The 24748-nt window shown below is 37.1% G+C and overlaps 1 protein-coding gene across 4 annotated transcripts in view; it reads right to left on the bottom strand.

Annotated features, from left to right (window-relative positions):
• GMNN (geminin DNA replication inhibitor) overlaps positions 1-24748 on the bottom strand; it is a 46665-nt gene continuing 21917 nt past the window's right edge. The window contains exons 1-7 of one of the 4 annotated variants that reach the window (XM_036911670.2): positions 16991-17165; positions 15139-15196; positions 12098-12175; positions 11331-11475; positions 1874-1956; positions 1456-1566; positions 1-411 (exon numbers count right to left, since the gene is read on the bottom strand). In XM_036911670.2, coding sequence (XP_036767565.1) covers positions 244-411; positions 1456-1566; positions 1874-1956; positions 11331-11475; positions 12098-12175; positions 15139-15189 — 636 coding nt within the window. In that variant the 5' untranslated portion in view covers positions 15190-15196; positions 16991-17165 and the 3' untranslated portion in view covers positions 1-243. Of the gene's footprint in view, positions 412-1455; positions 1567-1873; positions 1957-11330; positions 11476-12097; positions 12176-15138; positions 15197-16576; positions 16673-16878; positions 17166-24748 lie in introns of those variants that run through there. The other 3 variants (XM_036911669.2, XM_036911668.2, XM_057494293.1) reach the window with 3 other exon arrangements.

A 24748-nucleotide genomic window follows, 5' to 3' on the forward strand; every position in this document is an offset into this window, starting at 1 on the left:
AATAGGAGACTGGTTTATTTATCATATACACAAGTCATGTCTGACAACTGAGAAAATGCTACTTACATAAAACATCATAGATTAAAAATACATAGTATTTGTATTTTAATACAACAGCGTCCCAGGAATCAAACAAGGAAGTTTAATCCCAAGTTTACATTATGTTATTTGTTCTGCTACAAAGAACTATGGTCAAGGTAAACTTTGGCAGTGTATTTCTCAAGAGTCAAATATTAATGAATTTCACATACATGGTTTTCCATCTGTAGAGGAAGATACAGTTTCTTCAGCACATGTACCAATTTCTGAGTCTTCCACTTCGGAATCTTCACCAGTTTCCTCTTCAGAATCAAATTCAAATTCTTGACTATCTGGTGATTCAAAGTTATCCAGAGGTTCACCATTCAGTCTCTGTTAAAGAATAAACCAATAACTTATTTTAAAAACTTTAAAATCCAAGGTTATTATGAGTATGTTGACTTCAATGTTGTAATAAGATTCTTTTCATTATGGCTCTTGAATTCACTTAGTCAGTCAAGTGTCATATCAAAGTCTCTACCATGCTAGATCATATTTTAGCAAAGTCACAGTGCTTAACAATTTGCTCATTTTTTAAAAGCACTGAGTTGCTTTCAGAGTACAACTAAACTCAGTACTTCTCAGACTATCTACAGTGAAGGATCGAGTTGTCTAATTCACAGTTTGCTGTGGACCAACACTTTCATGGCAGTTAAGAAAGCTACTGTACTTTCAAATGGAAACTGCAAACATTAATTCTGTTAGAGCCCTAATATGCAAGCAATTCAGTGTAAGAGAAGTTTTGATTTGAATGATTTGTTTCCCATCAGCAACACAATTTTCTGCAAACATAAGTAAGTTTAAGACCTATTATTTAGGCCAAGACTGGTAAAGTACCAGTCATTAGACATTCTTATCAACACATTAGCTACTTCTAAATTTTAAAAAAAGGCCATCAAAGTTATTTAGTACACCTATTAGCAGTTTGATAAATGACAGTAATGTCATGCTGGCATTAAATTAAGAACTGTCTAAAATTTGTCAACTATGAAATATAATTTTCTGTATTTTTCAGGTATAAGTAAATTGTCTTTTATATCTCTACAAGAAAATAGATGTTCTTTGGCTTCATAATAATAAATAATATCTAGCAGTTACTGGGCTCTTACTATGTAAAGGCACACTTTCATCTACGAAAACTCATAACAAGCCTACAAAGTAGATACTATGATTCCCATTTATAAATAAGGAAAATGAAGCTCTGACAGGATAAATAACCTGCCTGACTCAACAAACTTAATGGTGCTGGAGAGGGAACTAAGACTAAAAACCAAGAAATCTGGATTCCAAAGGCCCAAACACTTACTGATCACACTATTAACTCAGTATTATAGAAAAATGGATGACTTTCAATCAGGTGAATGTTAAAATACTTACCTCTATTACTTCTGCCATATATTGTACGTGTTCTGCTACTTCTGCCAATTCTTTATTCTCCTTCTCCAGGCGGGCAATTTCATTGTCCTTTTCTTCAATTTCTTTATGAAGCTACATGAATAAATTAAGGTTTAGCGTTCCATAGATTGGCTACACTACACCAACTTATTTGCCTCTAAGTATATAACTAGTAGACACATTTAGACAAATTACCTAACAAAGATCCTATTTTTAGTTTTCAACATAAGCTTCCTTTTGTATAATAATTCTGTAACAGAGTTGCCTCTATAATTAAACTTTTTTTACACCAATACTAAAGCTAGTTTATAGAGCTCTAACCAAATATGCAAAGCAGCAGGAGGAAAATAATCCTGGAATGTTAAAAAAAAAAATGCCACAAATTATACCAAGTACATACTTTCTCATTTTCTTTAAGTGCTTCATAGAGAGCCTTCCTCCGTTTTTCTGCCACTTCTTTCCAATATTGAGAGGATGGATTTTCTAAAGTAAATTAATATATTACATGTTAGCTTTGAGAACCATTACTGTTATATGCTGCTGTAAAAACCCAATACTTTCTCTTATTAAAAAATTTATAAACCAGAGAGGGAAAAAAGATGGTGAAGTAGGCAAGGCAAGGCGGAAACCTCTCACACACACACCAAGGAAGCAACTACAGCATATACGACAAAACCTGAAAACAATTGAAGACTGCACAACAGACCACCTGCACCTGGGGAAGAAGAGAAGACCACACAGACATGGGTGAAGTGGCAGAGCTGTGATCCAGTGGACACAAGTCCTTCCCCCATCCCAGCCCAGAGGCAGGAGAAAGAGGAATGGAGTGGGAAGGGGACAGGCGCTCAGAAAATCAGCACACTTGGCCTGGAGATCTGCTCTGGGAACATTAGTCCACAATGCATCAGGCTTTGGTGACTACCAGGGCTGAACACCAGGGAGAACTGGAGCACTCTGGGAGGCTGAGACTCCAGCCGCTTCTGTAGGACAGGCATGCTCTGCTGGTCCCGCAGAGACCCAAAACAGAGGTGGCAATTTAAAAGATTTGCCAGCAGTATGAGAGGTGTCAGAGGGGTAAAGGTTGGACAGAGCTCTCTCCTTAGAAGAAAGGGCAGGTGGACAGTATCTCCCCAACCCTCCCTCAGTCCAACAGATCAGGCACTCTTAGGAGCCCCCAGATGCTCCACCTCCCTCACTGGCTGCTCAGCCCCAAGGTACTACCCTGTGTACCACAGGTGAGCCAGCCCACTTGGCACAGCTGCATCACACTTTGCTGGTCGGCAGGCAGACGGAGGCTTTCCCAGCTTTCTCAGCGCAAGTAGGTGTCTACAGGTGCCAGCTCTAAGCACTCCATCCTCCCCATGGATGGCCAAGCCTGGTGTTGCATGTATCATGGCTGCTAGGGGTCACCCACATGACTCACTGCAGTAGCTGTGCACTGCTGACAGCACAACTTGCTGCCACAGCACTCCCGCACACCCTGCCACTGTGGGAATCCCAGTGCAATGCACCCAACCTGTTAACCCAGCAGCCCTGACATTGATGCAGGGCAGGAAGAGGGCAGCCTACCAACAATGATCCCAGCAGAAGCCACTACTCTGGTCTTTGTGATCCAGCCAGCCTCAGTGGACTGAGATAAACCACTGCCAGCAGACAGAAAGGTGGCCACACCCATTGCCCACCAACAGCAACTGGGGCTCCACCACAAAGGAGTACCAGGCACTAGAGAGGAAAGAGTCTTAAGCTTTTGGGCACCACAGGGCACCTTCCTCATAAAACCATTACTCTCTAGACCAAGAAGCATAGCAGAACCATCTAATACAAAGGAAGAAACAGTAGCCTTGACAAATGAGGAGGCGGAGGAATATGACACAAACAAAAGTACAGTTTAAGACACCAGAAAGAGGGCTAAATGAAAAGGAGATCATCAATCTTCTTGATTAACATTTCAAAGTAGCAACCATAAATATGCTCACTGATCTGCAGAAAAGTATTGTTGAAGATGTCAGGGAGAACTTCAACAAAAAGATACAAGACCTGAAAAAGAGCCACTCAGAGCTGAAGAAACAGTTACTGAAATGAAATATAGACAGAGAAAATGAATAGATTGTTGCAAGTAGAGCAGACAATCAATGAGATGGAAATTAGAGAACAGGAAAAGGAAGCTGAGGAACAGAGAGAAAAATGATCTCTAGGAATGAAAGAATGGTAAGAGAGCCATGTGACCAATCCAAATGAAACAAAGAGAGACAAAAGGATAGAACATCTCTTTGAGGAAATAACTGGTCAAAACATCCCCTACAAGAGGGCTTGAGGGGGAGGAAATAGACACTCAGGTCATGGAAGCACAGAGTTCCTAATAAAAGAGACACCAAGAAGGCAACATCAAGATATATAATAATTAAAATGACAAAGAATAAGGATAAGTAACGAGTTCTGAAAGCAGCCAGGGACAGAAAAACATCACTTATAAGGGAAACCCTATTCTGCTAGACTTGCCAGCAGAAACTTTACAGGCCAGACAGGAGTGGCATGAAGTATTTAATGTACTGAAACAACCAAGAATTCTCTACCCACAAAGATTATCATTCAAATGTGAAGCAGAGCTTAAAACAATTCCCTGATGAATAAAGGCTCAAGGAATTTATAATTACTAAAGCAGTATTACAAAATGTTAAAGGGCCTGTATTTGGAAATGTTCCTAAGGCTCAATAGTTTACACCAGTGAAAATAAACCCACAGTAAAGTAATTGCTTACCAAGCAAGTATGAAATTAAAACAGGCGTAATAAAACCAACTATACACAAAATCAGACAAGGGATACACAAAAAGTGTAGATGACATCTAACACTAAGTGTGAAGGAAGAAGAAAAAGAAAAAAGATAAACTTTTAGATTGTGTTTCAAACAGAGCAATCATCAACTTAATATGGACTTTTATATAGTCAAGAAGCTATCATTGAACCTTATGGTAACCACAAACCAAAAGCTTTAATAGATAAAAAGTTAGAAAAGAGAAATCCAATCACAACACTTAAGAAAACCATCAAATAACAAGAGAAGAGTATAAGCAAGGAATAGAGGAACTACAAAAACCAGAAAACAATTAACAAAATAGCACTAAGTACATACTTATCAATAATTACCTTAAATGTAAATGAGCACCAATTAAAAGAGTGGCAGAGTGGATAAAGAAACAAGACCCATCTATCTGCTGCCTACAAGAAACTCACTTCAGATGCAAAGACATACAGACTAAGTGAAGGGATGGAAAAAAGATATTTCATGCAAACAAAAGGGAAAAAAAGGAGTAGCAGTACTTATATCAGACAAAATTGATTTCAAAACAAAGTAACAAGAGACAAGGACATTACGTAATGATAAAGCAGTCAGTCCAACAAGAGGATATAACCATTATAAATATCTATGCACCTAACATAGAAGCTCCTAAATATGTAAAACAAATACTAACAGAATTAAAGGGGGAAATATATTGCAACAGATTTATTTTAGGAGACTTTAACACACCAGTCACATCAACAGATCAACCAGACAGAAAATAAATAAGGAAACAGAGGCACTGAACAATATATGAGATCATATGGACTTAACAGGTATCTACAGAACACTCCACCCAAAAGCAGCAGGATACACGTTCTTCTCAAGTGTGTACATGAAACATTTTCCCGAATAAATCACATACTAGGCCACGAAAAGAGCCTTGGTAAATTCAAAAAGATTGAAATTGTATCAAGCAACTTCTCAGACCACAATGGTATGAAACTAGAAATAAATTACAAAGAAAGCAAAAAGCCTATAAACATGTGGAGGCTAAACAACATGGCTTTAAATAATCAATGGATCAATGAACAGATTAAAACAGAAATCAAGCAACACATGAAGACAAATGAAAACAAAAAACCAACAGTTCAAAGTTTGTGGATGCCGCAAGTGGTCCTAAGAGGAAAGTACACAGCAATACAGGCTTACCTCAAGAAACAAGAACAATCTCAAGTAAGCAGTCTAAACTCACAACTAAAGAAACTAGAAAAAGAACAAATGAAACCCAAAGTTAGTAGGAGGGACATAATAAAGATCAGGACAGAGACAAATAAAATAGAGAAGAATAAAACAATAGAAAAAAAATCAATGAAAGTAAGAGTTGGCTCTTTGAGGAAAAAAAAAACAAAATAGATAAACACCTAGCCAGACTTATCAACACAAAAAGAGTACACAAATAAACAAAATCAGAAACAAAGAAGGAATTTTCACAATGGATACCATAGAAATACAAAGAATTATTAGAGAATTCTATGAAAAATTATATGCCAATAAATTGGACAACCTAGAATAAATAGATAACTTTCTAAAAAAATACAACCTTCCAATATTAACCCAGGAAGAAACAGAAAATCTGAACAGACCAATTACCTGCAATGAAACTGAATTAGCAAAAAAACTCCCAACAAACAAAAGACAGGAACAGATGGCTTCAAAGATGAATCTACCAAACATTTAAAGAAGAGCTAATACCCTTCCTTTTTAAAGTATTCCAAAAAGTAAAAGAGGAGGTAATACTTCAAACTCATTTGATAAGGCTGGCATCACATTAACCAAAATCAGGCTAAGACACCACAAAGAAAGAAAATTTTAGACCAATATCCCTGATGAACATAGATGCAAATATCCTCAACAAAATATTAGCAAACTGAATCCAGAAATACATCAAAAAGACCACCTGTCATGATCAAGTGGGATTTATTTCAAAGATGCAAGGATGGTACAACACTCATACATCAATCAATATCATACAACAAATTAACAGGAAGGTTAAAAACTACATGATCATCTCAATAGATGCTGAAAAAGCATTTGACAAAATTTAACATCCATGCATGATTAAAACTCTTAACAAAATGGTTATATAGAGGGTACATACCTCAATATAATAAAGCCATATACGACAAACCCACAGCTAACATCATACTCAATGGCAAAAAGCTAAAAGCTTTTCCTCTAAGATGAAGAACAAGACAAGGATGTGCACTATCACCACTTTCATTCAACACAGTACTGGAGGTCCTAGCTATGGCAATATGACAACAAAGAAATAAAAGGCATCCATATTGGTAAGGAAGTAGTGAAACTGTCACTGTTTGCACATGATATATTGTACATAGAAAACCCTAAAAAATACACCAAAAAACTACTAGAAATAACAACTAAATTTAGCAAAGTTGCAGGATACAAAATAAATACACAGAAGTTTGCATTCCTGTATACTAACAATGAACTAGCAGAAAGAGAAATCAGGAAAACAATTCCATTTACGATGGCATCAAAAAGAAGAAAATATCTAGGAATAAACCCAACCAAGGAGGTGAAAGACCTACACCCTGAAAACTACAAGACACTCATGAGAGAAATTAAAGACATGAATAAATGGAAATACATCCTGTGCTCATGGATAGGAAGAATTAATATTGTCAAAATGGCCATCCTGCCTAAAGCAATATACAGATTCAATTCAATCCCTGCCTAAAGCAATATACAGATACAATTCAATTCAATACCAACAGCATTCTTCAACAACCTAGAACAAATAGTTATAAAAATTCATATGGAAGCACAAAAGACCTGGAAGAGCCAAAGCAATCCTGAGAAAGAACAAAACTGGGGGGATTATGCTCCCTAACTTCAAGCTCTACTACCAAACCACAGCAATCAAAATAATTTGGTACTGGCACAAGAACAGACCCATAGATCAATGGAACAGAATAGAGAGCCCAGATACAAACCCACACATATATGATCAATTGATATATGATAAAGAAGCTATGGATATACAATGGGAAAATGACACCTTCTCCAACAACTTGTGTTGGGAAAACTGGACAACTACCTGTAAGAGAATGAAACTGGATTACTGTCTAACACCATACAGAAAAGTAAACTAGAGATGGATCAAAGACCTGAATGTCAGTCATGAAACCATAAAACTTCTAGAAGAAAACATATGTAAAAATCTCTTGAATATAAACATGAGCAGTTTTTTCTGGAACACATCTCCTCGGGCAACGGAAACAAAATCAATAGTGAACAAGTGGGACTACATCAAACTAAAAAGCTTCTGCACAACAAAGTGATACTGGGGGTTCTTGTTTACGGAGTCAAAGAGTCAAAGAATAAACTTCTCAAATGCTCAAAGTAGGCAAGCAAGCAAGAAAGAAACTTTTTATTGATAGACGTAAAGATACAGAGCTCCCAGGTATATACTAGGAGGGGCAAGGCTGCCATTTATGGGCTAAGGTCTAGGGGTTTTATGCCTGTTGCATCAATGAGGGAGAGAAGCTGTTTTCTATAGGTTCCCATCAGAATGCCAGCTATATTTTAGCCAATAATACTTGAGGTTATTTCTATTTTTAACTCGTATGCCTTGGTCAAGCTATGTGAGGTACATGACTTAACAGTCAGTAAAAATGGTTCTTTATCACAAAGGTTCAGTGAAAACCTTCTTATACATTGTTGTATTGTTTTAGCTACAAGTCTCCTGTTTTTCACATTACCAAGGTCTTTAGTAAGCAACTCATTTGTCCTTCTCAGGGCCCTTATCCTGCTCTAACTGGACAGGGGCTGCTCCCGTTCTTCCCTGTCTCAAAAGAACACCATCAACAGAACAAAAAGGCAACCTATAGTATGGGAGAATACATTCATAAACAACTCATCTGATAAGGGGTTAATATCCAAAATATATAAAGAACTCATATGCTTCAACACCCAAAAAACAAATAACCCGATTAAAAAATGGGCAGAGGACCTGAACAGACATATCTCCAAAGAAGAAATACAGATGGCTAGCAGGCACATGAAAAGATCCTCCACACTGCTAACCATCAGGGAAATGCAAAGCAAAACCACAGTGAGATAACACCTCACACCAGGTAGAATGGCCAATATCCAAAAGACAAGAAATAACAAGTGCTGGAGAGGTATGAAGAAACGGGAACCCTCCTACACTGTTAGTGGCAATGTAAATTGGTACAACCACTGTGGAAAGCAGTATGGAGGTCCCCAAAAAACTAAAAATGGAAATACCATTAGACCCAGTAATTCCACTTCTAGGAATATATCCAAAGAAAACAAAACCCCCTGATTCAAAAAGAAATATGCATGCCTATGTTTACTGCCACATTATTTACAATAGTTAAGATAGAGAAGCAACCAAAGTATCCATCAATAGATGAATGGATAAGGAAGATAGGGAACATATACACAATGGAATACTATTGAGCCATAAAAAAAGAAATCCTGCCATTTGCAAAAACATGGACGGAGCTAGAGGGTATTATACTCAGTGACATAAGTAAGCCAAGTGTAAAAAGACAAATACCGTATCATTTAACTTATCTGTAGAGTATGAAAAAGCAAAACAGAATGAACAAAACAACAGACTCACAGACAATGAAAAGTGACTAGTGGTTACTGTGTGGGAGGGGTTGGGGTGGGTGGACCGGGAGAATGAGGGGAATAAAGGGGCACAAAAAACTCTCAATCATAATATAAGTTGGTCACATGGATAGCAGTACAACATGGAGAATATAGTCAATGATTCTGTAACATCTTTCTATGTTGACGAGAGTAACTGCACTACTGGGAGCTGAGGATTTAATATTATGGGTAACTGTTAAAACCACTGTATTGTATATTTGAAACCAATATAAGATTGTATATCAATGATACTTCAATAAAAACTAAAAATTTATAATCTTAGCACTTCCCATTACTTAATAATACCCATTTTAAAAGATTAAAGTTAGAAAATCAAATCATACTTTTCTATTATATTTTCCCAACATTTTAAATATTTCAATCGTTCAGAATTGCAACGCAAGTACAATAAATACACATACTTTTCACCTAGATTGTTGAAGATGTTCTGTAACATTTGTTGTGTGTGTTTAACAATAACTCTTCAGTTATTTTGTACTCTGTCCTTAAATTTGGATTTTTCTGTTTGCATCATTGATTCAAGCTAAACATTTTTTGGCAGGAAAAGTGTGTAAGTATGTTGTATCCTTCTCAGTGTATCATCAGGAAGCCTAGAGTAATTTGTCTCAATATTGAGGAAGTTAAATTTGATCATCTGGTTAAGATGACACCTACCGGATTTCTCCCTTGTAAAGATACTTTTTTCCCTTAGTAACAAATAAATGATCAGTGGAATAAAACTTTTGAGTCTGTGTTAATATCCTGTTCCCTAACAGCCTTTCACTCAATTTTACTCCATTTCATCTATAGTGGATGAAAAGTAGTAATTTTCTATTTATACTAATTCCCTCTACATTTAGTAGTTGACATCATTCTGCAAAAAGGACTTTATCCCAATTCAAAAGAATATTTATTGCTATGGATTCATGTATTCTTTTTTCAGTCAACGTATAAAAGCCATCGTTGTCATTATTCATTTGATGTTCAAATTTTCCCAATTTTAGACAGGGGGAATCCCTGCAAGCTGATCATCTGTTTTTTGAGTACTTCATTATTTCCTAAGACAAAATATCCCAAACCTACTCTATAGTTTCCTAGGCCCTGTCCTGAAATCAGCCATTTCTCCAAGGAGCTCCAGTGGACAGCAGTGTTTACAAAATAAGAACTGGTGTTGGGTGTGCTCCCTATTATTGGGGTGTCGTTTCTAGGCTATTTCATGGCAGATTTAGGAAATGTACTGTTTAAAAAATCACCAGTTTACAGTGATATTCCCAATTTCAATTCAACAAGAGTTCTTCCTTTCCTTCCCCATTCCTTATTTCTATCTCCATTCACCATATCAAGAGCTCAACAATACCAACATATGCTCAATCATAAAACACATGCAATTTTTTTGAAAATTGCTATACCAGCATCACAACCAACAAACAAAATTCAGGATCTTTTTGCAGTTCTTTTAATAATCACAATGCAGCCCACTGAAGGTCTATAGTCACAGTTCTATGTTCAAGTTACATAGATTAAATTTTTTTCATCTGTGTGGTTATGTTAGCACTATGATGTACAGTAATTGTTTCTGTATTTAAGTTGTGCTTTTTGGCACCAAGCTTTGTTAATTTTAACCAAGTCAGATATGAGTGTTACAAATCCTGTTGTTTACATTATTAAAGAGCTTCTTTATTTCTTGGCAGCCCACTTTTCCTAATTTTGCCTAATAAACCTGTTTTCCTTACTGTCTTCCAGCAACTTAAAATGAGCCCATGTGTCACTATGACCTTGAGTCTGTCAGTTACCTTCTCCAGGTCTCAACTTTTTTCATCCATAATAATATCCAATGACCTATGATTAGAACAGAAGTAATCATCTTCCATAATGCTTATAAAACATCATTAGCTTCCTTTTCTGATTTCCACTGCCATTCCATTAAAAACTATTTATTAAAGATACAACACTTCTCATTTATCTCTACTTCCTTTGTTTAAACATTGTTTCTATTGGCTTCCTTACTTCATATCCTACTATATTCAAATTCCGTTTTTCAGATTCATTCTTTAGACATTATTCTTCTGAAAAGACTATTTCCAAGAGCTATCATATTACTCACTATCCTTACTACTTCATCCATATTTAAATCTTACCTAAACAATAAACCTGCCCAAATGTACAGTGTCTGTATATACAACCATAAGAAATTTTAAGTTACCAAAAACAGAGTAAAATATCTAATAGTGTCCCCATATTAAGAGGCTTTGGTCAGAAGTCCTAATAGTAAAATAAGTAATATTTACCAGCATGATAAAAACTTTAAGATTTAAAGAAATAAATATAGATAGCTCTATATACATAAAATAGAGAAAGATTTTTCCATACCTGTAATCAGAAGATCAAATGCTTCTTGACTAACTTCTCCAAAATTTTTATTTTCACTATGTTCTGGGACAATAACCCCAGAACTGGAAGTCTTAGATGTTAACTGGTTGCTCCAATGTTTCCTTTTAGACAAGCCTTTAACCACCTATAATGGAAATACGTACATTAATCTAATTTATTTTGATTTAATGAACAAGAAAGCAAGGTGGTTCTGTCATTTATGTATTAAAAATAGAGCACTCATGTCTGTATCTTTTTGACATCTTTGGATCATTTAAAAGCTCACAATTCAAAACTCTATCAAAACGTATAGTTGTATTTCAGGAATTTTATCTTCAGTAACTATTTTGTATTAGACTTGGGTCTAAGGCTTAGCTGAAATTATTTTTATTGTTTAAATAGTGTAATCCCAAGGAGAGACAGTATTATCAGGCTAGATACCCTCATCCATGATGTCATCATTTACATACAAGGACAAATGAACGAATCTAACATTTTATTCTCTAAGAATCAAACATTACTTCTACAGGTTAATTCGTAACTTATATCTTCCCACTTCTATTACAAGTATTCATGCTAATTTTGAACTTCCTAAATCGAACAATTAAAACAAAAACCACTTCTGTAGGGAATACACAATTTTTATTCTTAAATTATTTCCAAATTTTAATGATTTAGGTATTTCCAGCCAAAGAAATCTTGGGAATATTTTCAATAATATAAGGATAAGTATCCTATGTACCCCATTCTAGCCCGATAAAACATACCTCATTTTCTCTTCCAACAAGAGATCCAGCAGCAGAAGGCTGAATCATCTTCAGAGTTCTTCTAGGGACAGGACTATTCTAAAAGTCAAGATAATTCACTAAATGGTTACTGAGTTGCTATGTGAATTATTACTCTCTTAGCCCTACTGTAATTTAGAAACTAAAAACACAAATATTTAGTCTGCTATCTAATTTTATAATGCTACATATGAACAAGATATTGATTTAATCTACTAGAAAACTTATAATTTCCCTAAAAGTAAACTTGAAATTTGAGAAATTGGAAATGAGAAAAATTCTAAGAATGGAACATAACACCCAAATTTGACACCAACAAGTAGCTATTCTTCTTCTACTTCAATATATGCTCTTGCTATAACCATTTTGATAATCAATTTGTCAACAAATACCTTGCTAAAAATACAACAAAATTTCTAAGCTCTAATACTTCAAATCATCATTCCAGTACAACAGGAATATTTCTATTCACTCTTAAAAAGATCTCCCACGCAGAAACTAGAAATTTACCAATCACAACATTTATGTTAGAAACCCACAAAAGAGGTAAATTGCAGGAAAAGGTTATTTACTTACAAGGCCAAGTCTTTCCTGCCCTAATCAAAAGGATACATCAAAGACTTCCTTAAAATCATGAATATTCCCTAACTCATTTATACGTACTCACCAAAGGGATATAACTTTGGAGAACATACTTCACACAAGATCAAACACATATGCAGCAGGATCCCCTCCCCACAACCTTTACCAGATTGTAAAAACAGTTTCACTTCAAGTCCATTCATTAGAAGACAGCTGAAAATGTCAGTACGTGAGTCATACTAAAATATTGTAAAATGCCCAAGCTATTGTTTTGGAAAAAATAATGTCTTCCTTGTAGTATGTAAATACCTTCCTGTTTTCCTGACGTGAAAGCTCTATTTTCACAAAAAATTGTTAGTTATACTGCCACCATGGGATAGCAAACAATGGTGAATACTCAAACAATGTGAGCAAGAACATGATACCAAAGCAGCGTGAGAAAGTTACTGATTCTACACTGTGCTTCACAGAACAAGAGTTCACCTTTCCCACGGTAAGGTCTCTGCTGCTGATTATTATCTCACTATTTAACTGAAGAACAAATGCCAGCTACTGTGAGAACAAATATTACACCAACATTTCAGATGTAATTTAGATTATACATTAGTCAATAGCCTCCAGACAAACAGAGGAAAACATAACTTTGGTACCTTAATAATAAAAGGTGTTATTTATTCCAATGCTTTTCCTAATAATTATGGCCAGAGAAGCCAACTAAATTACTCTCACAAAAAAATGACAATTTCTAAGATCTTTAATACATGTAAGCTTTATAGCATCCAGCTCCAAAGATGAATGTTACTATTATTATTTTACTTATACAGATCATGCATTGGAATAATACTCTTTAGAGCCAAAAAGGATTTTCATATTATTTTTTAATGGGTCTTAATCTTTTCAGAAAACTATTTGAGAGTCTGTGAACCTTCTCTCAAAAAAATAATAAAATACACAGAAGAGCACACTCAGAGTTTGTAAATTGGCATGGGAACTGTGAGCTCTTAAAATTCACTTATAAATCTAGTTTTAGTCAACTTCTATGTTTTACAAGTAAACCAAGGCTGAGATAGTAAATAACTTACCCAATGTCGCAGTTTTGGACAGAGAACCAAACAGAACCCAGGTCCTTAATTTATATATATAAGATAGTTTTAGCCCAACTAGTAAACATTAGACTTATCTTTAAGTGTAAGGATCTGCTGAGATTATATAAATTGTCTGAGATTTGCCTCAAAATAATTAGGTGGGGGAAAGATGGAGTGAATGGAGATGTAGATGCAACAAGATTAGCCATATACTGATTGGCTATAATTGTTAAAAATACGGAGATTAATTGAAATTATTATATATGGACCATAGTTTTAAATATTTGAACATTTTCATAATAAAAAGTTTAAACACACACACAAAACATAGCGGGAAGTCATCTCTGTAAATGGAAGTTGATGGACTCAATTTCACAAATCATCAATGCAAAGTATTATTCAAGAAAAATAATGTGAGGATACTTAAAAAAGCAAGGTAAACAAAACAACCTATCAAAAAGCACCTGCTATCACCAACCAAAGGTTTTTATTTACTTAACTTAAATCTGTAAACTGATAGTTTTCCTGAAGATGTAGTCACATTTCCAAGAATCATCATCTAAGTTGATAGAACCTAAGTTGTAAATTCATTTAAAAACTTAAGAGCAGCACCAGTCAAAATTACAAATAAAATTAATCTGCCCTTATTGCTATACAAATACATATTTGGGATAGGATTTCCAGTAACAGTATCATACAGGGATCCAAAAAGTATGGCAAATAAGCAGGTGAGATGGTAGTGAGCATGATGTACTCTGGAAATACATGCAATATAATATAATGCAAAATATGTTTCTGTGGTCAAAGACATTAATTCTGAAAACACAAAGGATTTTAATAAAATCATTTCATAAAATGTAAGAGAAGGAAAGCAATAATAATCTTATTTATGAAGTCCTAAGGAATCTACTAGAAAACTATTAGCTCTAATAAAAATAAGTTTAGCAAAATTGCAGAATACAAGATCAGAATACAAAAATCAATTGGATTTCTATACAGCAGCAAGAAGCACACTGAAAATTTAATTAAGGAAACAATTCCATCTCCAACAATTTTAAAAATACTTTAAAAATTTTAACAGAAAGGAAAATAAAACTCATACTCTGAAAACTACAAAACACTGTTGAAATTAAAGAAGACCTAAATAAATGGAAAGACATTTGATTGTATTTCATGATTGTAAATCAGAAGACTTAATATTCAACCATAACCAGTTTTTCAAATGTTCTCTATTGTCTTCTGGCTAAAAATTCAAAGTTTATAGAAACTATAGCATGGTTAAATTTGGCTAAATTATGTCAAAATACTTTTAAGTACATGATTTCTAGAACAGATTAAAGTAATTCCATCACATACCTTTTCATTCTCTTGGATTCCTTCTTGTTTCTGCTTCATACTGGGATTCATTGTACACCTGGTGGAACAAAAAAGACTGGTAATTCAAGAACAGAATATGGCTTGCACCTGTAAGTGGAGTCTAGATTTTGTTGTTGAAGGCACTTACAATCATAAAATTTATATATATTACTGTATGGTGGAACTACTCTCTTTTCTCACTATATATACCCAAACTCAGTCCTGTCAATGATTAAAGTGACTAAAGTTAGTGACTCTTGGTATCTGTATCTCATGCACACACACACAATAATTCTGGTTGGAAAAATCTTGTTACAAAAGGAAAATTATGTATTCTAAACAAATTTACAAAACATGATGTCCTGGATTAAATACAGGTTCTCAAAGATGAGAGAACTGGTCACCCAGAAAAGCAAAACACAGATACTTGGGTATGCCAAAGTCTATCCTAACTTTGCTGTTTCAAAGGCAGATTCGACTCTATAATCAACTTGGCTCTGGTAACCAGCAATAACTTAATAATGACTTAATATCCCATCAAATGAGATTATGCACTGACATTTGCAGGGAATGTTTTACCACAAACAAGGACCTGAGATACTGATGGAAGCAAGAAAGAGGGAACAGGAGATAAAAAGATATGTAACGTGGTTAACAAGACCACCAGGCCAGACTCATTCCAAACCCAAGGTCTGAACCCCCAGCCATGTCTTGTCTCCCACATATATCTGAATTTTGTGGCCATGCCTTTATTCAGTGCAGCCGCCTGAAAACCTTGACTATGACCCACCTTACATGAATACATTTTACAGTGTCCTAATGGACACATACGCGAACAAAAAAGTTTAGGAAAAAACAAAAATGTATCTAATTATTTGATGCGCCCTATTTTCTATTCTGTTTCAGGTTACACAAATAACAGGTCGGGGCCCACTAAACTGAACCAGGGCAATGTTTTTCAAACTGCGGGTGGCGATCCGAGGTCCCGAACTTATTTAGTGGGGTCATGAACTGTTTAGAAAAATGTAACTGAACGAATGGAACTAGACAGGATAAAACATAAAACTACACGGCGTCTGAGGAATAAGCATTGCGTCGTGAAACTCCTACTTCAATTAGATGACTGCGTCCTAAAATGTGCTTTTTAGTACATCTCATTAAAAAAGTTGAACGCCCCTTACCAAGTGTAATCTTTCAACGTTTAACACATTCCTGTCAACAACCTTGAGCCCTTTTTACTTAGTTCTTTTAAACAACTAGAATAAAAACTGTAGTACAGCACTGGGTCCAAAAGCAGTGCTGATATACAGGTGAAGCTAGTGTCACCAACACCGGCATTGTTTTTTAACGGCAGGACTCAGCGACCTTCTCCCACGGGCCCAATTTGCGGACCCCCTCGGCTTGCGGCCAGTTAGTGGTCCAGAAATGGGCGTTCCACCTCATCCAGACAGCCAGGCATGCCCATGCTTCCTCCCTCGCGCCAACCGGCTGCACACAAACGGGCCCGGACGCCACCAGCTCGTCCTCCCGAAATCAAGGCCCAGCGACCAGCAATGGAGCGAGCGGGCGGGTGCGGCACGCCCGGGCCCTCCAACCGCTGCGCGCGCTTCGGGGGACGGCGCCTGCCAGCCAATACGGTGCGCGGACGCGACTGCGCGCCAAAACCGACCCAACCAAAGGGGCAGCGCCTCACCTCCCTCCCCCGACCCAGCTCCCGAAGCCGCTCGACCACCCACTCACCCTTAGCGATGCAGCGGCCGCAGGAAAACGCGACTTCCGGCCGGCCGGAACGAAAACAGGCTTGTCTAGAAGCCCCTGCGTACCCACCTCCTGCCACCTCTGTCACACTTACTGAATGGAAACCCCGAAGCCTCGTCGCAAGCGCAAGTAGCTGCGGCAGCAGAGCTGCACACAAGGCTCACAGACTAGCCACGTTCGTCCCTTCAGCCGCCAGAGCGGCCAGCGCGAACGGCTGTAAAAGCTTGCGAACTCAGCTAGTCAGGCGGGAGCGGCTCCGTGACCGACGGACGCAAGACAGGGGGTGGGGCCACCCGAACCCGGCAAATCGCCTCTCGTCTAGGCCCGCTTCGGCCCCGCCCCTTCCCGCGCCTGCGCGGAAGGGGTAGCCTGTAGTTTGGCAAGGACTAAGTCTCGGGCTTTCTGTCCCTACTCTTCGAGTTCTCCTACTGGGTTCTTTTCTTGTATTTTTACCAGAGGGGGGAAGATATACTCCCACTAGACTTAAACACTGGGAGAACAAAATATTGTATATTTAGTACACGACTTTTTACATTTCTGTAAAGTCTTCATTCCGCGAGCTCCTAATTATATTAACAGCTTTTATATTTCGGCTTTGTATTTTGACTGTCGATACGCAGGAGTTCCGGGAAGACCTTATTCGACGACCAATGTAGTAATCCTGCAACTATTCCCTGAGCGCCTAAAACGTACCAAATACTGTTCTAGGCACTGAGAATACAGCTACCATTGAATTTGAAAGATCAAGGAAACGTTGGTAATACATTTAGCTTTTTTAAATTATTGCTTTGCTAAATTCTCAAATGACTTCTTTTTGGACATAGTACGTTTGGGCTTACTGGAGTCTTCTTAAACCTTTTGTTTTCATCTACCATAGATTTTAATACAAGTCTGTTTTCCCATTTAACTTTTCATGGAATTACCATTCTTAGAGGAAGGAAATACATACTAACTAAACACAGCACCTCTTCTACGAAATGCTTTCCGATCTATATGCTTTGCAACCCGGCATGCCCACCTCCTGCCACCTCTAACTAGATTTCTTTTTTATTGCTCAAAATGTACCAAGTAGAGTCGTATGGTTATAGCTTTGCAGGAAATGTATAAAATCTAAATCCATAAAGGAAACAGCCCATTGATTGGAAAACTATCAGTAACACTGGGTTTTCAGAGTAAGAATTCTGATGTCAAGGGGTCAATACAAGCATTAACTCATTTGCCTTTGAAACACCAGTCAATCAAAATAGTAAATCTCACTTCCATTTTCTTCCATCATTCACATGATAAACAGAGATCACTGAAAGAACCAAAATGGGTAAGTGTATATTCAAAAACATAAAGTTATGTTCAGGTAGTCTGTGCTAGGTCAAGTATAAACCCAAGTTCATAGTGGTATTTCCAGAACTAAAAATCTAGGAAAGAAAATGTCTTCGATACGCAAATGGTAAGCAAACTAGGGGGGTGCAATCTAGAACTTAATCATTGTTAAAAAACTACAGGGGCAATAAGAGTTGGTAATTTTCCAAATGTGTCATGAAGCCCACTTACCCAAATGTTATCTGTGGTGGCTGATAGCATTGGTTAGTTTTGCAGTCATGTGAGGAGACTTTTACATTTCAGTGTTAACTTTTTTTTTTGGTATCATTAATCTATAATTACATGAGCAATATTGTGGTTACTATACTCCCCCCATCATCAAACCCTCACCACATACCCCACTACAGTCACTCTGCATCAGCGTAGTGAGATGCTATAGAATCACTACCTGCTTCTCTGTGTTGTACAGCCCTCCCTGTGCCCACCCTACACTGTGACTGCTAATCGTAATGCCCCTTTTTCCCCCTTGTCCCTCCCTTCCCACCCATCCTCCCAAGTTCCTTTCCCTTTCATAACTTTTAGTCCCTTCGTGGTTTCTGTGGGTCTGCTGCTGTTTTGTTCCTTCAGTTTTTTGCTTTTTTCTTATACTCCATATATGAGTGAAATCATTTGATACCTGTCTTTTCCTGCCTGGCTTATTTCACTAAGCCTAATACCCTCTAGCTCCACCCATGTTGTTGAAAATGGTAGGATTTGTTTTCTTATGGCTGAATAATATTCCACTGTGTATATGTACCACATCTTCTTTATCCATTCATCTACTGATGGACACTTAGGTTGCTTCTATTTCTCGGCTATTGTAAATAGTGCAGCGATAAACATAGGCGTGCATACATCTTTTTCAAACTGGGCTCCTGCATACTTAGGGTACATTCCTAGGAGTAGAATTCCTAGGTCAAATGGTATTTCTATTTTTAATTTTTTGAAGAATCTCCATACTGCTTCCCACAATGGTTGAACTAATTTACATTCCCACCAGCAGTGTAGGAGGGTTCCCCTTTCTCCACATCCTTGCCAACATTTGTTGTTGTTTGTCTCTCAGATATTGGCCATCCTAACTGGTGTGAGGTGATATCTCATTGTGGTTTTAATTTGAATTTCTCTGATGACTAGTAATGTGGAGGATCTTTTCATGTGCCTGTTGATCATCTGAATTTCTTCTTTGGAAAATTGTCTATTCAGATCCTCTGCCCATTTTTTAATTGGACTATTTGCTTTTTGTTTGTTGAGGTGCTTGAGCTCTTTATATATTTTGGAGGTCAACCCTTTATTGGATCTGTCATATATGAATATATTCTCCCGTACTGTGGGATGTCTTTTTGTTCTATTGATGGTGTCCTTTGCTGTACAGAAGCTTTTCAGCTTGATATAGTCCCACTTGTTCATTTTTGCTTTTCTTTCTCTTGTGCAGGAAGATATGTTCATGAAGAAGTTGCTCATGTTTATGTCCAAGAGATTTTTGCCTATGTTTTTTCTAAGAGTTTTATGGTTTCATGACCTACGTTCAGGTCTTTGATCCATTTCGAATTTACTTTTGTGTATGGGGTTAGACAGTGATCCAGTTTCATTCTCTTACATGTAGCTGTCCAGTTTTGCCAATACCAGCTGTTGAAGAAGCTGTCATTTCCGCATTGTGTACCTATGGCTCCTTTACCATATATTAATTGACCATATATGCTTGGGTTTATATCTGGGCTCTCTAGTGTCTTCAATTGGTCTATGGGCCTGTTCTTGTGCCAGTACCAACTTGTCATGATTACTGTGGCTTTGTAGTTGAGCTTGAAGTTGCGGAGGATAATCTCCCCAGCCTTATTCTTCCTTGTCAGGATTGCTTTGCTTTTCGGGGTCTTTGTGGTTCTATATGAATTTGAGAACTATTTCTTCCAGTTCATTGAAGAATGCTGTTGGTAATCTGATAGGGATTGCATTGAATCTGTAGATTGCTTTGGGCAGGATGGCTATTTTGACAATATTAATTCTTCCCAGCCAAGAGTATGGTATGAGTTTCCATTTGTTACTGTCCTCTTTAATTTCTCTTAAGAATGTCTTGTAGTTTTCAGGGTATAGGTCTTTCACTTCCTTGGTTAGGTTTATTCCTAGGTATTTTATTCTTTTCGATGCAATTGTGAATGGAATTGTTTTCCTGATTTCTCTTTCTGCTAGTTCATTGTTAGAGTATAGGAAAGCCACAGATTTCTGTATATTAATTTTGTGTACTGCTGCTTTGCTGAATTCCGATATTAGTTCTAGTAGTTTTGGAGTGGAGTCTTTGGAGTTTTTTATGTACAATATCATGTCACCTGCAAACAGTGACAGTCAGACTTCTTCTTTACCAATCTGTATGCCTTGTATTTCTTTGTTTTGTCTGATTGCCATGGCTAGGACCTCCAGTACTATGTTGAATAACAGTGTGGAGAGTGGGAATTCCTGTCTAGTTCCCAATTTTAGGTGAAAAGCTTTCAGCTTCTCACTGTTAAGTATGATGTTGGCTGTGGATTTGTCATATATGGCCTTTATTATGTTGAGGTACTTGCCCTGTATACCCATTTTGTTGAGAGTTTTATCATGAATGGATATTGAATTTTGTTGAATACTATTTCAGCATCTATGGAGATGATCATGTGATATTTGTCCTTTTTGTTGATGTGGTGGATGATGTTGATGGATTTTCGATTGTTGTACCATCCTTGCATCCCTAGGATGAATCCCACTTGATCATGGTGTATGATCCTCTTGATGTATTTTTGAATTCGGTTTGCTAATACTTTGTTGAGTATTTTGCACCATCAGGGATATTGGTTTGTAATTTTCTTTCTTGGTGGGCTCTTTGCCTGGTTTTGGTATTAGAGTGATGCTGGCTTCATACAATGAGTTTGGAAGTATTCCCTCCTCTTCTATTTTTTGGAAAACTTTAAGGAAAATGGGTATTATGTCTTCTCTGTATGTCTGATAAAATTCAGCAGTGAATCTGTCTGGCCTGAGGGTTTTGTTCTTGGGTAGTTTTTTGATTACCAATTCAATTTCATTGCTGGTAATTGGTCTGTTTAGATTTTCTGTTTATTCCTTGGTCAGTCATGGAAGGTTGTATTTTTCTAGTAAGTTGTCCATTTCTTCTAGGTTTTCCAGCTTGTTAACATACAGATTTTCATAGTATTCTCTAATAATTCTTTGTATTTCTGTGGGGTTCTTTGTGATTTTTCTGTTCTCATTTCTGATTCTGTTTATGTAGATTCTGTTTTTCTCTAAATAAGTCTGGCTAGGGATTTACCTTATTTTGTTTATTTTCTCAAAGAACCAGTTCTTGGTTTCATTGATTTTTTTTCTATTGTTTTATTCTTCTCAATTTTATTTATTTCCTCTCTGATCTTAATTATGTCCCTCCTTCTGCTAACTTTGAGACTCATTTGTTCTTCTTTTTCCAGTTTCAATAATTGTGTCTTTAGACTTTTCATTTGGGATTGCTCTTCCTTCTTTAAATAGGCCTGGATTGCTGTATACTTTCCTCTTAGAACTGCCTTCACTGTGTCCCACAGAAGTTGGGGCTTTGTGCTGTTATTGTCATTGTCGACATATATTGCTTGATCTCTGTTTTAATTTGGTCATTGATCCATTGATTATGTAGAAGCATGTTGTTAAGCCTCCGTGTGTTTATGAGCCTTTTTGTTTTCTTTGTACAATTTATTTCTAGTTTTATACCTTTGTGGTCTGAAAAGTTGGTTGGTACGATTTCAATCTTTTTGAATTTACTGAGGCTCTTTTTGTGGCATAGTATGTGGTCTATTCGGGAAAATGTTCAATGTGACTTGAGAAGAATGTGTATCCTGCTGTTTTGGGTGTAGAGTTTTGTAGATATCTGTTAAGTCCATCTGTTCTAGTGTGTTGTTCAGTGCCTCTGTGTCCTTACTTATTTTCTGTCTGGTTGATCTGTCCTTTGGAGTGAGTGGTGTGTTGAAGTCTCCTAGAATGAATGCATTGCATTCTATTTCCCCTTTTAATTCTGTTAGTATTTGTTTCACATATGTAGGTGCTCCCGTGTTCGGTGCATATGTATTTATAATGGTTATATCCTCTTGTTGGACTGACCCCTTTATCACTATGTTATGTCCTTCTTTGTCTCTTGTTACTTTCTTTGTTTTGAAGTCTATTTTGTCTGATACGAGTACTGCAACACCTGCTTTTTTCTCCCTATTAGTTGCATGAAATATCTTTTTCCATCCCTTGACTTTTAGTCTGTGCATGTCTTTGGTTTTGAGGTGAGTCTCTTGTAAGCAGCATATAGATGGGACTTGCTTTTCATTCCATTCTATTACTCTGTGTCTTTTGATTGTTTTATTCAGTCCATTTACATTTAGGGTGATTATCGATAGATATGTACTTATTGCCATTGCAGGCTTCAGATTCCTGATTACCAAAGGTTCAAGGGTAGCTTCTTTACTATCTAACCCCCTAACTTAACTCTCTTATTAAGCTATTATAAACAAGGCTAATGATTCTTTATTTCTCTCCCTTCTTATTCTTCCTCCTCCATTCTTTATATATTAGATGTCTTTTTTTGTTATCATTAATCTACAATTACATGAAGAACATTATGTTTACTAGGGTCCCCCCTTCACCAAGTCCCCCCACCACAACCCCATTACAGTCACTGTCCATCAGCATAGTAAGATGCTGTAAAATCACTACTTGTCTTCTCTGTGTTGCACAGCCCTCCCCATTCCCCACCCCCACATTATACATGCTAATCATAATACCCCATTTCTTCTTCCCTGCCCTTATCCCTCCCTTCCCACCCATTCTCTCAGTTCCTTTCCCTTTGGTAACTGTTAGTCCATTCTTGGGTTCTGTGGTTCTGCTGCTGTTTGGTTCCTTCAGTTTTTCTTTTGTTCTTATACTCCACAGATGAGTGAAATCATTTGGTATTTGTCTTTCTCCACTTGGCTTATTTCACTGAGCATAATACCCTCTAGCTCCATCCATGTTGTTGCAAATGGTAGGATTTGTTTTCTTCTTATGGCTGAATAATATTCCATTGTCTATATGCACCACATCTTCATTATCCATCCATCTATTGATGGACACTTAGGTTGCTTCCATTTCTTGGCTACTGTAAAGAGTGCTGCAATAAACATAGGGGTGCATCTGTCTTTTTCAAACTGGGCTGCTGCATTCTTGGGGTAAATTCCTAGAAGTGGAATTCCTGGGTCAAATGGTCTTCCTATTTTGACCATTTTGAAGAACCTCCATATTGCTTTCCACAATGGTTGAACTAATTTACATTCCCACCAGCAGTGTAGGAGGGTTCCCCTTTCTCCACAACTTCGCCAACATTTGTTGTTGTTTGTCTTTTGGATGGTGGCCATCCTAACTGGTGTGAGGTGATATCTCACTGTGGTTTTAATTTGCATTTCTCTGATAACTAGCGACGTGGAGCACCTCTTCATGTTTCTGTTGGCCATCTGAATTTCTTCTTTAGAGAACTGTCTGTTCAGTTACTCTGCCCATTTTTTAATTGGATTATTTGCTTTTTGTTTGTTGAGGTGTGTGAGCTCTTTATATATTTTGGATGTCAAGCCTTTATCGGATCTGTCATTTACAAATATATTCTCCTTTCTTAAAGTTTCTTCCTCATCCTCATCCCCATCCAGTAAAAGGATATACTTAGCAACAAAACAAAACAAAACAAAACAAAATCACCCCCAAAAGAACCCCAAAGAACAACAACAACAAAAAAAAGCAGCACACCATATTAACATCCTAATGACTGGATGGTACCTACTAGGTGAGAGTTTCTTCTCATATATTTTAACTGAGCTCAGTGAAATAAGGCAGGCAGAGAAAGGCAAGTACCAAATGATTTCACTCACTTGTGGAGTATAAGAACAAAGAAAAAAATGAAGGAACCAAATAGCAGCAGAACCACAGAACCCAAGAATGGACTAACAGTTACCCAAGGGAGAGGGACTGAAAGAATGGGAGGGAAGGGAGGGATAAGGCCGGGGAAGAAGAAATGGGGCCTTATGATTAGCATGTGTAATATGGGGGGTGGGGAATGGGGAGGGCTGTGCAACAGAGAGAAGACAAGTAGTGATTCTACAGCATCTTACTACACTGATGGACAGTAACTGTAATGGGGGTTGTGGTGGGGGGACTTGGTGAAGGGGTGAGCCTTGTAAACATAATGTTCCTCATGTAATTGTATATTAATGATACCAAAAAAAATGATCACATACAAAGGAAAGCCCATCAGGCTCACATAAGACTTCTCAGCAGAAACCTTACAGGCCAGAAGGGAGTGGCATGATGTATTTAATGCAATGAAGCACAAGGGCCTCAAATCAAGATTACTTTATCTGGCAAGATTATCATTTAAATTTGAAGGAGGGATTAAACAATTTACAGATAAGCAAAAGCTGAGAGAATTTACCTCTGACAAACCATCTCTACAGTCTATTTTGGAGGAACTGCTATAGATAGA

The sequence above is a fragment of the Manis pentadactyla genome, chromosome 16, assembly GCF_030020395.1.
Source record: "Manis pentadactyla isolate mManPen7 chromosome 16, mManPen7.hap1, whole genome shotgun sequence".
Lineage (NCBI taxonomy): Eukaryota > Metazoa > Chordata > Mammalia > Pholidota > Manidae > Manis > Manis pentadactyla.